The sequence below is a fragment of the Sciurus vulgaris genome (assembly GCF_902686455.1).
Source record: "Sciurus vulgaris genome assembly, chromosome: 5".
Taxonomy (NCBI): domain Eukaryota; kingdom Metazoa; phylum Chordata; class Mammalia; order Rodentia; family Sciuridae; genus Sciurus; species Sciurus vulgaris.
Window position 1 is genome coordinate 75,806,760 of NC_136465.1, and position 15,437 is coordinate 75,822,196.

The 15,437-nt window shown below is 33.9% G+C and overlaps 1 protein-coding gene across 1 annotated transcript in view; it reads right to left on the reverse strand.

Annotated features, from left to right (window-relative positions):
* Positions 1-14,159, reverse strand: part of LOC306662212 (vomeronasal type-2 receptor 26-like) — a gene marked incomplete at both ends in the record, with an annotated part of 43,563 nt that extends 29,404 nt beyond the window's left edge. The window contains 4 exons of the mRNA XM_079141750.1: positions 6,939-7,751; positions 11,378-11,675; positions 12,156-12,316; positions 14,115-14,159. Coding sequence (XP_078997876.1) covers positions 6,939-7,751; positions 11,378-11,675; positions 12,156-12,316; positions 14,115-14,159 — 1,317 coding nt within the window. The remainder of the gene's footprint in view (positions 1-6,938; positions 7,752-11,377; positions 11,676-12,155; positions 12,317-14,114) is intronic.
* Between the last annotated feature and the right edge of the window lie 1,278 nt (positions 14,160-15,437).

Sequence of the window (15,437 nt, forward strand, 5' to 3'; positions counted from 1 at the left end):
CCAGACCGTAAAAGCTAGAAGGGCCTGGAACAACATTTACCAAGCCTTGAAAGAAAACGGATGCCAACCAAGAATCTTATACCCAGCAAAACTTACTTTCAGATTTGACGATGAAATAAGATCCTTCCATGATAAACAAAAGCTAAAGGAATTTACAAAAAGAAAGCCAGCATTACAGAACATTCTCAGCATAATATTCCATGAGGAAGAGATGAAAAACAATGATGCAAATCAGCAATGGGAGGAACTAGCCTAAAGGAATAGCCAAAAGAAGGAGAAACCAAATCCTGTCAAAAAACAAAAATGAGTCAAATGACTGGGAATTCAAATCATATCACAATAATAACCCTGAATGTTAATGGCCTGAACTCATCAATCAAAAGGCATAGACTGGCAGATTGGATTAAAAAGAATAATCCAAAAATATGCTGCCTGCGAGAGACTCATCTCATAGAGATACCCATAGACTAAAGTGAAAGGATGGGAAAAAATATACCATGCACATGGACACAGCAAAAAAGCTGGAGTATCCATTTTCATTTCAGATAATGTGGACTTCAAGCCAAAACTAGTCAGAAGGGATAAAGAAGGACATTACATACTGCTTAAGGGAAACATAAATCAGCAAGACATAACAATCATAAATATCTATGCCCCGAACATTGGCTCATCCATGTATGTCAAACAAGTCCTTCTTAATTCCAGAAATCAAATAGACCACAACACAATAACACTAGGCGATTTTAACACACCTCTTTCATCACTGGATAGATCGTCCAAACAAAAATTGAATAAAGAAACCATAGATCTCAATAACACAATCAACTATATAGACTTAACGGACACATATAGAATATACCATCCAACAAAGAACGAATACACTTTCTTCTTAGCAGCACATGGATCCTTCTCTAAAATAGACCATGTTGTATGCCACGAAGCTACGGTTAGCAAATACAAGAAGATAGAGATACTACCTTGTACTCTATCAGATCATAATGGATTGAAATTAGAAATAAATGACAGAATAAAAAGCAGAAACTTCTCCAATACCTGGAGATTAAATAATACACTATTATATGATGAATGGATAACAGAAGACATCAGGAGGGAAATAAAAAAATTCTTAGAAGTAAACAAGAACAAAGACCCATCATACCAAAATCTGTGGGACACTATGAAAGCAGTACTTAGAGGAAGATTTAATTCATGGGGCGCATTCAACAAAATAAGTAGAAATCAACAAAAAAAACGACTTAACACTACAGCTCAAAGCCCTAGAAAAAGAGCAGACCAAAACCAAAAGTAGTAGAAGACAAGAAATAGTTAAAATCAGAGCCAAAATAAACGAAATTGAAACAAAAGAAGCAATCGGAAAAATTAACAATAAATAGTTGGTTCTATGAAAAAATAAACAAAATTGATAAGCCATTAGCCACACTAACAAAGAGAAAGAGGGAGAAAATTCAAATTACTAAAATTCGGAATGAACAAGGAAATATCACAACAGACATGACTGAAATACAAAACATAATTAGAAGCTATTTTGAAAATCTATACTCCAACAAAACAGAAAACCTCGAAGACATCAACAAGTTTCTAGAGACATATGAATTACCTAAACTGAATGAGGAGGACATACACAACTTAAAGAAATCAATTTCAAGCAATGAAATAGAAGAGGTCATCAAAAGTCTACCCACAAAGAAAAGTCCAGGACCAGATGGGTTCTCAGTCGAGTTCTACAAAACCTTTAAAGAAGAGCTCATTCCAAATACTTCTCAAAGAACCCTCCCAAACTCATTCTATAAAGCCAATATCACCCTGATACCTAAACCAGACAGAGACTCATCAAGGAAAGAAAATTTCAGACCAATATCCTTAATGAACATCGACACAAAAATTCTCAACAAAATTTTAGCAAATCGCATACAAAAATATATTAACAAGATAGTGCACCACGATCAAGTGGGTTTTATCCCAGGGATGCAAGGTTGGTTCAACATCCGGAAATCAATAAATGTCATTCACCATATCAACAGACTAAAAGTTAACAATCACATGATATGTTAACAATAGATGCAGAAAAAGCATTCGATAAAATACAGCATCCCTTCATGCTAAAAACACTAGAAAAAATTAGGGTAGTGGGAACATTCCTTAACATTGTAAAGGCCTTCTGTGCTAAGCCCATGGCCAATATCATTCTAAATGGTGAAAAACTGAAAGCATTCCCCCTAAAAACAGGAACAAGGCAGGGATGCCCTCTTTCACCACTTCTATTCAACATTGTCCTGGAGACTCTAGCCAGAGCAATTAGACAAACCAAAGAAATTAAAGTGATATGAATTGGAGTAGAAGAACCCAAACTATCCCTGTTCACTGATGACATGATTATGTATTTAGAGGAACCTGGAAATTCCACCAGAAAACTTTTAGAACTCATAAGTGAATTCAGTAAAGTAGCAGGTTACAAGATCAATGCTCATAAATCCAATGTATTTTTATACGTTAAGTGATGAATCTTCAGAAAGAGAAATTAGGAAAACTACCCCATTCGCAATAGCATCGAAAAAATAAAATACTTGGAAATCAATCTCACAAAAGAGGTGAAAGACCTCTACAATGAGAACTACAGAACACTAAAGAAAGAAATTAAAGAAAACCTTAGAAGATGGAAAGATCTCCCATGTTCTTGGATAGGCAGAATTAATATTGTCAAAATGGCCATACTACCTAAAGTGCTATACAAATTCAATGCAATTCCAATTAAAGTCCCAATAATGTACCTTACAGAAATAAAGCAAGCAATTATGAAATTCATCTGGAAGAATAAAAAAATCCAGAATAGCTAAAGCAATCCTCATTAGAAAGAGCGAAGCAGAGGGTATCGCAATACCAGATCTTCAACTCTATTACAAAGCAATAGTAACAAAAAATGGCATGGTATTGGTACCAAAATAGACAGGTAGATCAATGGTACAGAATAGAGGACATGGACACAAACCCAAATAAATACAATTTTCTCATACTAGACAAAGTGGCCCAAAATATGCAATGGAGAAAAGATAGCCTCTTCAACAATCGGTTCTGGGAAAACTGGAAAACCATATAAACAGAATGAAATTAAACCCCTATCTCTCACCCTGCACAAAATTCAACTCAAAATGGATCAAGCACCTCAGAATCAGACCAGAGACCCTGCATCTTCTAGAAGAAAAAGTAGGTCCAAACCTTCAACTTGTTGACTTAGTATCAGACTTCCTTAACAGGACTCCCATAGCACAAAAAATGAAAGCAAGAATCAATAACTGGGATAGATTCAAACTAAAATGCTTTGTCTCAGCAAAGGAAACTATTAGTAATATGAAGAGAGAGCCTACAGAGTGGGAGAATATCTTTGCCACTCATACTTCAGATAGAGCACTAATTTCCAGAATCTATAGAGAACTCAAAAAACTCTACACCAAGAATACAAATAATCCAATCAACAAATGGGCTAAGGAAATGAACAGACACTTCACAGAAGAAGATCTACAAGCAATCAACAGATATATGAAAAAATGTTCAACATCTCTAGTAATAAGAGAAATGCAAATCAAAACTACCCTAAGATTTCATCTCACCCCAATTAGAATCGTGATTATCAAGAACACAAGCAACAATTGGTGTTGGCGAGAATGTGGGGGAAAAGGTACGAGCGTACCTTGCTGGTGGGTTTGCAAATTAGCGCAGCCACTCTGGAAAGCAGTATGGAGATTCCTCAGAAAGCTTGGAATAGAACCACCGTTTGACCCAGCTATCCCATTCCTTGGCCTATACCCAAAGGACTTAAAAATCAGCATACTACAGTGATACAGCCATATCAATGTTCATTGCTGCTCATTTCACCATAGCCAGATTGTGGAACCAACCTAGATGCCCTTCAGTTGATGAATGGATAAAGAAACTGTGGTATATATATACAATGGAATATTACTCCACCATGAAGAATGACAAAATTATGGCATTTGCAGGCAAATGGATGAAATTGGAGAATATCATGCTAAGTGAGATAAGCCAATCTCAAAAAAACTAAAGGACGAATGATCTTGCTGATAAGTGGATGAGGACATATAATGGGGGGTAGGAGGGGTTAGCGTTAGGTTTAGGGTTAGGTTTAGGGTTAGGGGTAAGGAGGGTGGTAAGAATGGAGGAAGGAAGGACTGTATAGAGGGAAAAGAGGGGTGGGAGGGGTGGGAGGGGTGGGGGGGGAAGGGAAAAAAATAACAGAATGAATCAAACAACATTGCCCTATGTAAATTTATGATTACACAAATGGTATGCCTTGACTCCATGTACAAATAGAGAAACAACATGTATCCCATTTGTTTACAATAATTAAAAAAAATACATAAAGAACTCAAGAAACACCATAATACAAATCAATTAATTAATTAACAAAGGAATAAACAGGCATTTTTCAAAAGAAGAAATATAAGTAAGTGGCCACAACGTATAAGAAAAACTCTTTATATGAAAAATATGTGAGCTACTCATACACTGCAATTAGGAAAATGAAAATCAAAGATACATTAAGATTTCATCTCACTCCAGTTAGAATGTCAATCATCAAGAATATGAAAAATAAATGCAGATGAATGCAGGGAAAGGTACACTAATATATTCTTTATAGGACTGGAAATTATGACAACCACTTTGGAAAGCAATATGGAAATTGCTCAGAAGACTAGGAATAAAACCACCATATGACTCAGTCATCACACTCCTTGGTATTTACTGTAAAGACTAATCTGAGCACACTATACTGACACAGACATGAATGATTATAGCAGCACAATTCACAGTAGTCAAGTTGATGGTATAGCCGACGTGCCCATCAACAGATAAATAGATTTAAAAAAATGTGGTATCCATATGCACTGGAGTTTTGCTTAACCACAAAGAAGAGTGAAATTGTTTGTGTTTGCTGGAATGTGGGTGGAATTGGAAACATCATGCTAAGTGAAATAAGCAGACTCAGAAATTCAAAGGTCAGATGTTTTCTCCCATATGCAGAAACTAGAGAAAAATAAAGGGGAAAAAAGGAGTGGTGAGGTCCCCATGGAAACAGAAGGGAGAACAATGGAGTTGAGGAATGTAGGGAAGGTTCCTCAAGCTTATCTGACAGCAGTCGCTGACATCATGGTCTAAGTAAGCCAAACAGTCTGAACAGAGAATCTGAGGTAATGGTAAAGACTCGCCATGGAATGAAGGTCTTTGCAGCTGTTGAGGCTGTTTGAGCTGAGGGGAGGCCTCCTTCTGTCCCCCCCCCCCCCCCCCCCCCCCCCCGCTGCCTTACCTCATGCTGTGTGCTGGAGCTTGCCATTCCCCCAGTCCTTTGTCTCAGACCTGTTGCTGGGCAGAATTGCTTAGGCATGCTTGGTTTGTTTACACCACCTCGACCCTCAACGTATAGTGCACCTATAGGCTGACTGTTATACTTTAACAAGTGGGTTAACCTGATTGGATAATGTGCCTATGTATGTCCTGTGCAACCCTAAATGAAATTAGATCAGTGCCTTCAGAGCTCGATCTCCGACGCCTGAGTAAGCCCGCTGGGTGAGGCTAGGTAGGGTAGGCATCGTTCGTCCTCACCCTCAGCGAACCTGTCTCTGAACGTCTACAGAGGAAGGGGTTTAAAAGCAAGAGAGTAGGGAAGGCAAATGAGAAGAATTGTAAAGTGATATTGACTAAATTATGCTGTATTTGTGTATAAAGATACCAGAGTGAATTCTACTTTTACATATATCTATGTATTATCAATTTAAAAATTAAACAGAAAGAAGACCAGTAGAGAAATAAGGGAGAAACACAGAGCAATCATTTCATAATGTACCCATATGTTAAAATATTATGTTGTATACCTTGACTATGTATAATTTTAATTTGTCAACTATGCCACATTTAAGCCAGAAAAAAGAAAAAGTTTCACTGAAGATTATTTTTTCTCAATAACACACATTTAAATTTAGTCCAACATAAAAAAATCAATAAATCATCAACTGTCAGTTAATTCTATGAATAAAACCATAGGTTAACCTATTTTAAAATAATCAATGCAATATATTGTATTAATGCAATTATTAAAATATTAACAGTTGCATGTTTCTATTATTAACTTCTCAATAATGAATGTAGAATGAATAGTCATGAATACATGGCTAGTGTAACTCCACATCATGTACAACCACAAGAATAGGAAATACATTCTACTGTCATGTATAATTAAACAGAGCAAATAAAAATTAAAAAATCATAATTAATCATAAAAAAATTTGTCCTAGGACTCATTTAACAAAAAGGAAAATAAAAAAAATTCTAAAATGAATTATTTGGGTCACACTAAAAGTCCTTCATATTTATGCTTCTAAAAATTCTTTGAATTAAATGTTTTATTTTATACCAAAATAACAAAAATAATAATGAAAAGGTGTCTATATATTATTTTTTTAAAGATGCTTTGGATCTGATTAGCATTTTCTCAGACATTTTGATTCACTGTGTAATGGAAATATTAAGTTACCAAGGTGGGAATAAAGAATCTTCTTAAATTCATTGTGTTTTATAAAGCATCTTTTCACAGTGAGACACAGTGGTACACACCTGTAATTCCAGAGATTCAGAGGCTAAGGAAGGAGGTTAGCAATTTTGAGGCCAATCTCAGCAAGTTAGAAACGTCCTGTCTTAATATTTTTTTAAAAAAAAGGGGTTGAAGATGTTGCTCAGTGGTAGAATATGCCAAGCTACAATCCCAAGTACCACAAAAAAAAAAGAAAGAAAAATTAAAAAAGCATATTTTGCTTAAATGTATAACTGTGAAAACATCATTAATCAAGAAAAAAATGATAAGCCATGACCCGTCTCCCTAGGAAGATATGAGAATGAACTCTTGTTACCTGCCATGGAAGATGAGGAGCAATGCTTGCACCTCTCTCAAGTGATTCTTCTCCCACTCTTAGTGAAAGTTCTTCATGAAGAGCCTGGGCAATGGCATTTACAGCAGAATAGACTTTGTAACTCTGGTGTGAGGCATTCATATCCCAAACATGCAGAGCTCGAGTTGCCAGGCTATCATTTTGTGCACACTGGCTCAATAACCTGATCCTATGTTGATACAGATATGGACATTCAAATAATATAGACCACACATCCTGGATAAAGATGTCATGGGGATATTTTGCAGGCTGAACACTTTTGAGAAAATTGTTAAAACCAGGGATCCCTTCCATGTGTACAGAAAATGATAATCCTCCACCAAAATATGTGTAGCCTTGCTTTTGTCCAAAGGGTAGTAGAGTTATATCCCATTCAGAAGTTGTGACCCAGACATTACCAAATGGCATATTGCAAAATAATTTATATACAAATCTCAGAAGAGAATATGTGTCTCCAAATACAACACTGACATTTGTAAATGTGTATCTTTCCATAAAATGTTGGTTGTTAAAAGTAGCTTCAACAGGAAACTCTGGAATCCTTTCTGCAAATGCAACACAGAGTCCATTGTTGGCCATTTCCTGTGTCATGTCCCTGAGGAACATTTCTCCCCTGATGTCATCTGGAACCACAAGGCCAACCCAGGTCCAACCAAAGTGCAGCAATAGTTGAATGATTCCCTGATACAGAGCTGTAGGATTCATGGGAAACTGGTAAAGAGACTTGAATTGGACTCTGTCTCTGAGGTTGTGGTCAAATGGACCATAGCTGATCTAAAAAGAACACAATATTACTCTAACACAAAAGTATGATGTTTATTCACAAATAATTTATCATCTCTCTTACATTCATTGTGGAAGAAACAAAGCAATTCGGTAAAGAACTTGATTTTAAAAAATACCAATTTACCATATATTACCTATCACTCAATTTGCACTGCTTAACATAGTGTATGTGTATGCACATGCATGTCTCTAATTTTTAAAAAATATATCCAAAGAAAATCACAAATGTTTTCATCTCCTAGTACCACTAATTTTAAAACGAATCTGCAAATTTCATTTGTAAATCAAGAATTTCCCATGTAGAGCTCCAGGCTTTATGGATCACTGAAGTAATTAAATGTTAACACTAAATTTTCCCTTGAAGCCATCAATGTACAGTCAAATCGAGAAAGAGGAGTGCACTAACTATCTTGAAGTTCACTAGCGAAAGATCTGCATTTCTCTAGGTGTCCCTGTGCCTCCCTGTTATACTTTATTAAGTATATATTAAGTATATATATATTAAGTATATATATTAAGTATATATATATATTAAGTATATATATAATATATATTAAGTATATATATTAAGTACAGCATTAACTATTCCAAAATAAAGGTTAAAAGCCTGATTATTTTCCTATAATGTCACATAAAATCTCTCTTTATCCACTACCTTACAACTTCTCCCCATGTTGCTACTCTTTTTGAAAGAAAACACTTCAATTTAGTTATCTATATTACGGTTCCAGTATGAGTCTTGACTTTTCTCTTGAACCTACTCTATCTGGTATCCACTTGCCATCATTTAAAAGGTAGGTCACTAATTACCTAATCTGCCTAATCATGTGATCATTTATCAGGATTTATTTTATTTAATTTATAATTTGTTTAGAACTGTCGATCATACTCTTTTCCTTTAAACATGGTCCTTTATTAGTTTCCAGGATTCCCTTCCATAATTAATTTCCAGGATGAGATATACATCATCATTCAACTTGACTGAATCTTTCAACATCACCCCAAACTTATAATAGAGGGCCCCTTGGCTCAGATTTTAATCTTTCCTTTTTCCACAAACATAATTTCCCTAAATTTCTCTCAAATTTATATCTCTACCAAAATCACAGATTCATATATCCTCTACTAATCAGGCATATAAACTCAAATTTTCAACAGAGAACTCAAACTTATCAATTTCAAAATGATAGTATTAGGGCACAGATGATCAGTAAATGCTTGTCAACTAACCAGATGGATGATGGATGCTTTAAATGTCTTTTTAAAATATTTTTTAAAAAGAAGAGAAAAAGAAAAAATAAATCACAAAAGCATAAAAGAAAAATGAACATCTACTATTTGGAAGAAAGCACAAAGTATTTTTGAAAGCTCAATATTTAATAAATGCACAAAATAAGCCACTTTAATAGCTGCAACAGGATAATAAAATCATCCCATTTTTTTCATTTATGTGATAATACTTTGTTTTATTCCCCTTCAGAACATTCTTTATTTACAGTTAAAACTACAATTTGCCATTTTGATTCAATGGCAATAGATAGCTTTAGGGGCTTCTCTCTAGTCACCTCCAAGAACTGGCCTAGTATGAGGGCATGGGCTCTTAAACCAGGTTATCTCATATAATGCATTCCTAAGATCACACCTGAATATGACAGAGGGGAAAGAGACAGAGAGTAGGAGCCTTAGTTCATAGTGGACTGAAGTGCTTGGTTCTAGCCATCAAGTACATCATTCAGTTTATCATCCAAAGAATGACATACTTAACACTAAAGAGGAGCAATACTAATAATTAAATTATGTAATTCTTGAAACAATTAAAAAACTGACAATTCAGTTTTAATAGTGAACCAATAACATGTTTTACATAAAACATGGTGACATTATTTATATTGTTGTCAAAATAAAAATTCTTTCTAAAAATAAAATTAGCATATCTTGAAGCAATGTGAAACTATTTCTTGAACCTTATTTGAACATCAAATGCAACATAAGCAACATCCACTTTTGATTTCTGATAATTGTACTGATTTTATCAAAGGTATTCTAGGCTTAAAAAATATATACTAAAACATTTAGGAAATCTATTTGTTGAAGTTTGATGATGGGTATATGAAGCACAACAATATATTTTTTGTGTTTGTTTAAAATTTTCCTCCAAAAATTAGTGAAAAACTTTTAAGGTATTAATTTTTTAGGCATGTATTTAAAATTCATATGATAAGAAAAAAGTTTACTTTCTTCCATAGTTTGAAAGATTGCATCTATTTATAGGAAAAGGACCAAAAACAATGAATTTTTAAAACATATAAGAAAATAATAGAATTTGAGCCTCACTATTACATAATCAAATGATAAGATTTAAAATTCATAAAAGAAAAAATAAAATTTACTCAAACATATGAAAATTAAAATTACAACAGAAAAAAAAAAACACTAATAGCTTAATCCAATTTGTTTTAGTCAGTTTTTTTTTTTTTTTTTTTTTTTTTCCTGCTGCAACTAAAAGACCCAACCAACACCACTACAGAGGAGGAAAGGTTTATTTGGGAGCTCACAGTTTCAGAGGTCTTAGTCCACAGAAGGCTGGCTCCAGTCCTTGGGGCTTAAGGTGAGGTTGAACATCATGGCTGGCGAGGGTGGCAGGGGGACACAGCTCACATCATGGTGATCAGGAAGCAGAGAGAGAGACTCCACTCTCCAGATAAAAAATATATACCCCATAGCCACGCCCCAATTCCCACCTCCTCCAGCTACACCCTACCACTTCAATTAATCCGTCTCAGGCCATTAATTCATTGTTTGGGTTAAGGTTCATTTCTCCTCTGAACCTTCCTGCATTGCCTCACATGTGAGCTTTTGGGGCACACCTCATATCCAAACCATAATATTGAAAATGATTTTAAAAATAACTGCAGTAACATGAAGAGGAAAGTAATTGATTCTTATGCACTATTCCTAGTAAACTAATTAATTTCTAAATTATAAATTTTACTCACCATGAATTTCACAAACATGAATACATGTGATGCTGAAATACTATTAGAAAAACATTTGAATAAAATTAAAACTAATCAACAAATTAAAAAAAACAGGAACATAAACTAAAACACTCTTCACAATAGAAAAGAAGTGAAAAAAAATTTAAATGACCATAATAAGCCAAATAACTTCTGAGAAAGAAAGAAATATGTTGCAATGCAACAGATATTGAAGAAAACAACTTATCATGAGTGAAAATTGTTCATAATATTTGCACATTGAAAAAGAGTAAAAATATTGAATAGAATTGCACTATACACAATAAACTTAGGAAACTATAAAATTGCATATGAAAATAAACAGACTAGATGAGAATATCAATATATGGTGACAAAAATTTCTCTTATTAGCGAAATTGCAGGTTACCACATGCTTTTCTTCATTTTAAGTTTTCAAAAGGAAATGTTATTATACAAACACAATTTTATATTATAAATAAATATACTTTATACAAAGATATAAGTAATCAGTACATTAAGAAATCCCATACATTTTTAATAAATATAAATTATATTTGGATATATATTACTATATTACTACTATTAATTTAAAAAAAACACAGATTCTTCATTTACCTGGGGGACATTGTAGAGACTTAGCACCTGAGAACTCTGAGCTGTTATTCCTGTTGAAACGCCTCCTACCACAGCCACCAGCTTGTTTCTCTTCTCAGACCTACAGTCATAATTAGGAACTGGAGGACTCTTTCCTGAAAGCAGAGATATGGAACTCTCCACAGCCTTCATCTCAATAAAGTCAACATTGAAGAGGTGGAATCCCAGAGACATATTGAACAATATATTTAGGTCCTTGTTGATTTTCTCTATAGCAAAAACCATAGCCAGCAGGTGCTGATAATTCTTAGTAAGATCCCTAGAAAGCAAAGGGGCAAAGATAGTTTTCTGGATTTTTATTTCAAACAAACATAAGTATCATACGAGGAACACACCTGAAAATTTAAAATCACATAAAATACTTTGTTTTGAAAGTAGTTAGAAATTTGATGTCTAAAAGTATGAGCCTGACAGTCTGATTTATAGTCAAACTTACAATTTTGGCTTTCTGTTTTACTGCTTAAAACTGAGCAAGTAAGATCAGGGAATAAAGTAAACGGAAAATGGCAGACATTAGATTAAGAATTTCACATTTTCCTTGTATAATAGGACATATTTCAGGGAAAAAACTGTTTTACTACATTAACCATGAAAATACACAAAAGTAGAGTATTAATTGAAAGGATATAAGTAAAAATTCTCAACACCATATCTTACACCTTTATACAAAGAAAAGTAATTCTCAATTGAAAAGTGATTTTATACCTTCTTATGCACTTAAGAAAAGTCATACACTTACACATGAATATGATCTGGTATATAAAATTTATCTCCAAAGCCAAAACTGCTTCCGTCACCTGAAGTCACTCTTAAGGAAAAGAGTCCACCGATAATGAAATCCCCATCTTGATAGTAGCCAGGAAAAACAGGTACATTTAGCGAAAGAATAGAATTTTCTTCCTGGGATACAAAGGAAAGAACAACCAGCAGAGGAAAAACAACAGGTGATTTCATATTAACATTGATAAATATTAATGTAATTTTCAAAACCTCAAAATGAAAATCTTATCAAAAATGAATCAATGCTAAGAATACTTGAACAGTCTGTGTTTAAAACAAATACCTCTCCAATCAGTGTGATATCAAGTTATAAAGGTTTTGCCTTGGCCTGAAGCTAATGTGCTAATATGTAAACACCTTTGTTTTCTGGGGTTGGGTTTGACTAACACCTGCTCAGCCCTCAATTCATGTCCCATTTCTAGTTAGTGTATGTCTCCAAGGAATCAAAAATCTCTAATTTTGCACTTAGCATCTGGAGTCTCATGAGAAAAACAAATTAAAAACAAATTCTGAATAATAAAAAAAACATCAATTTTATATCTTAAGTGGATTTAGGGTAACTAGAAATGCCAGGATAAGTACAACAGATTATACATTGGAATTAGATTGTCATGAGTCATGAAGCTTCATCTAAATGAGTTCTTCATAATTATCAAACATTTAATGAGGTAGGAAGTCACAGAGATCAGGAAAAAGGGTCTCAAAGTGTACAGTCAAGTACAGGTCATTCACTTGACTTTATCATTTAGTACTTTTATAATTTCAGTCAAAGAGGAATTACCTAGTACATAGGTCTGTAAAACAGGCCAAAGTATTTTCATTAGACAAAATCACTTCTGATTATTTCACAGTCATTTAGTGATATATTTCTACTATTTTAAATCATATATACATATGGCATATAATAGGATTTGTGTGTGTGTGTGTGTGTGTGCCACCAAGTGACATCCCCAGCACTCTTTATTATTTTATTTTGAGAGCAGAGCTTTCTAAGTTTCCAAAACTGGCATTGACTTTGCAAACGTCCTGCCTGAGCCTCAAAAGATGCTGATTCTTTGGCATACACCACTGTGCCCAGTTTAGGCTGTTTTCAGATGTATATATATATATCATGATATAATTAACATTTTCATTCCCATATAGTCTTTTCTATAACAATGAAATTTGAATTTGTTTCCTCCATGGAGAAGAAATCAAGGGAATGTTCACAATTAAGAAGTGCATATTATATATGAGAATCTGTGTCTACAGCCTTAGATCTAATGTACACGCATCTAACCACAAGCAAAAATGTATGAGATTTCACCTCTGTTTTCTTCTAATCAAATTAAATCCATTCTTACATCTTATCCAACCCTGTTATCCAGAAATCCCATTTCATCTACTTCCAAGAAGAGGTGACAGCTTCCCTAGAATTACACACACACACATTTTGTTGCTTGGAACATAAAGAAAAGCCCACCTTATCCTAAGCCTATCTGGGCTTCTACTGATCACCATCTAATCAAGGTGCCTGCTGATCTCTGAAGGATGACTCTGATGACTCTAAGCCAAGGTCAAGTAAGGGCAACTACTGTTGTTAATAGTCCTAGTACTCAAAATCCAGCTTCTCTAAGTTCTGGCAGCTATACAGTGATAAAGTATCTTTTGGCTAGTGTGAAATTGTGTGAAATACATGTACTCTTGTGTGTAAATTTACTGTACAAAACTACCAATTGTATAATAATTGATTTTATACGTATTATTGAAATAGTTTCTAAATTGCTTGAGGATATCAAATGCTCCTTCTAATACTACAGATGTATACCTCCAATGTTGCCACCAAATCATCATTGTGTTCTAGAATCAGCTGACAAGAAATCTTAAGAGAAACTCGTAATAACACACATCCTATTGAGGGATCCTTATAACAACATACATCCCAATCCTCTTTGTATACTCTTTGTATCTGAAATTTAGCCATATTTTCTCTAATTCACTCACAAAGACAGTTCAAATGATTTTCCAGAACCATACTCAATTTCTCTATTCTATGTGTTTTCATTTTACTTTCATTGGATATGTTTTAACTTCTTAATGATAGATCATATAATACATAATGAATAGGAAAATTTCTTACAGATTATGCAAATTTCTATTGAGTACATAGAATTACTTTCATTGATTATACAATACTATTTTACTCTATTCATAGATAAATTTTATTTTTTATGCAGAGAAAAATGAGGTCATTATTTTCCAATGTACTTTACAGAAACATTCACTTTCGTGGTCTCATCTAACCAATTTTTGACAAATTTTTTAATTTTTTCCAAAACAAATCATTCACTTATCTTTATCTAAGCCTATAAAAATTAAGTTTTATTTGACCTTGGCCTTCCTTCACATATGGATGAAGAGAATTTAAAAAATAACATTACAGGCTATAATGTGTTAAATCTCAAGAAATCAAACTTAGACATCATGCCCTTTCTGATAGTTTCTATTGCTTTTATAAGTGAAAATATGTCTAATTAATCATAAATACCAAAAAATTTGCACCAATAATTATGATTCATCATAATAAATGATATAATTCACCCAGTAGACAATTTCTCTTTTTTCACTGGTCAAAAACTCTTTGTTAGTAATCACAAATTAAGTATGTAAATATTCTATTGTGTATATCTATAATGATGTAGAAATATTTTAGTCAGTTTTCCAGCACTATAACAAAATGCCTAGTGCACATAATTTATGAAGTAAAGGCAGAGTTACTTTGGCTCATGTTTTTGGAGGCTCAAGTTCAATATTGGGCAGCCCTATGATTTGGGTCTCAGGTGTGGGTGATACATTATGGCAACAGCCACAATCTCCATCAAGGACACACTAGCAATGACCTTAGGATCTCCCATGAGAATTCACCTCTTAAAGATCCAAATCACCCCTCTATAGCAATACCTAGAGACCAAGTCTTTATATATCAACCTCTGGGAATGCAGTCAGGTCTGTGGTGACAAGAAAAAATTAGCAATGAATTAGTCTTTAAAAAATTGAGACATTTAGGGCTGGGGTTGTGACTCAGTGGTGGAGTGCTTGCCTGGCATGTGTAAGGCACTGGGTTCAATCCTCAGGTCCACATATAAATAAATAAAATAAATCAACATCTAAAAAAAATTTTTTTAAAGAAATGACATATTTATTCACCAAAAGAACAAAACTTTTTTAGGTTTCCCTTATTTCCCTAAGGTCAGCTTACATG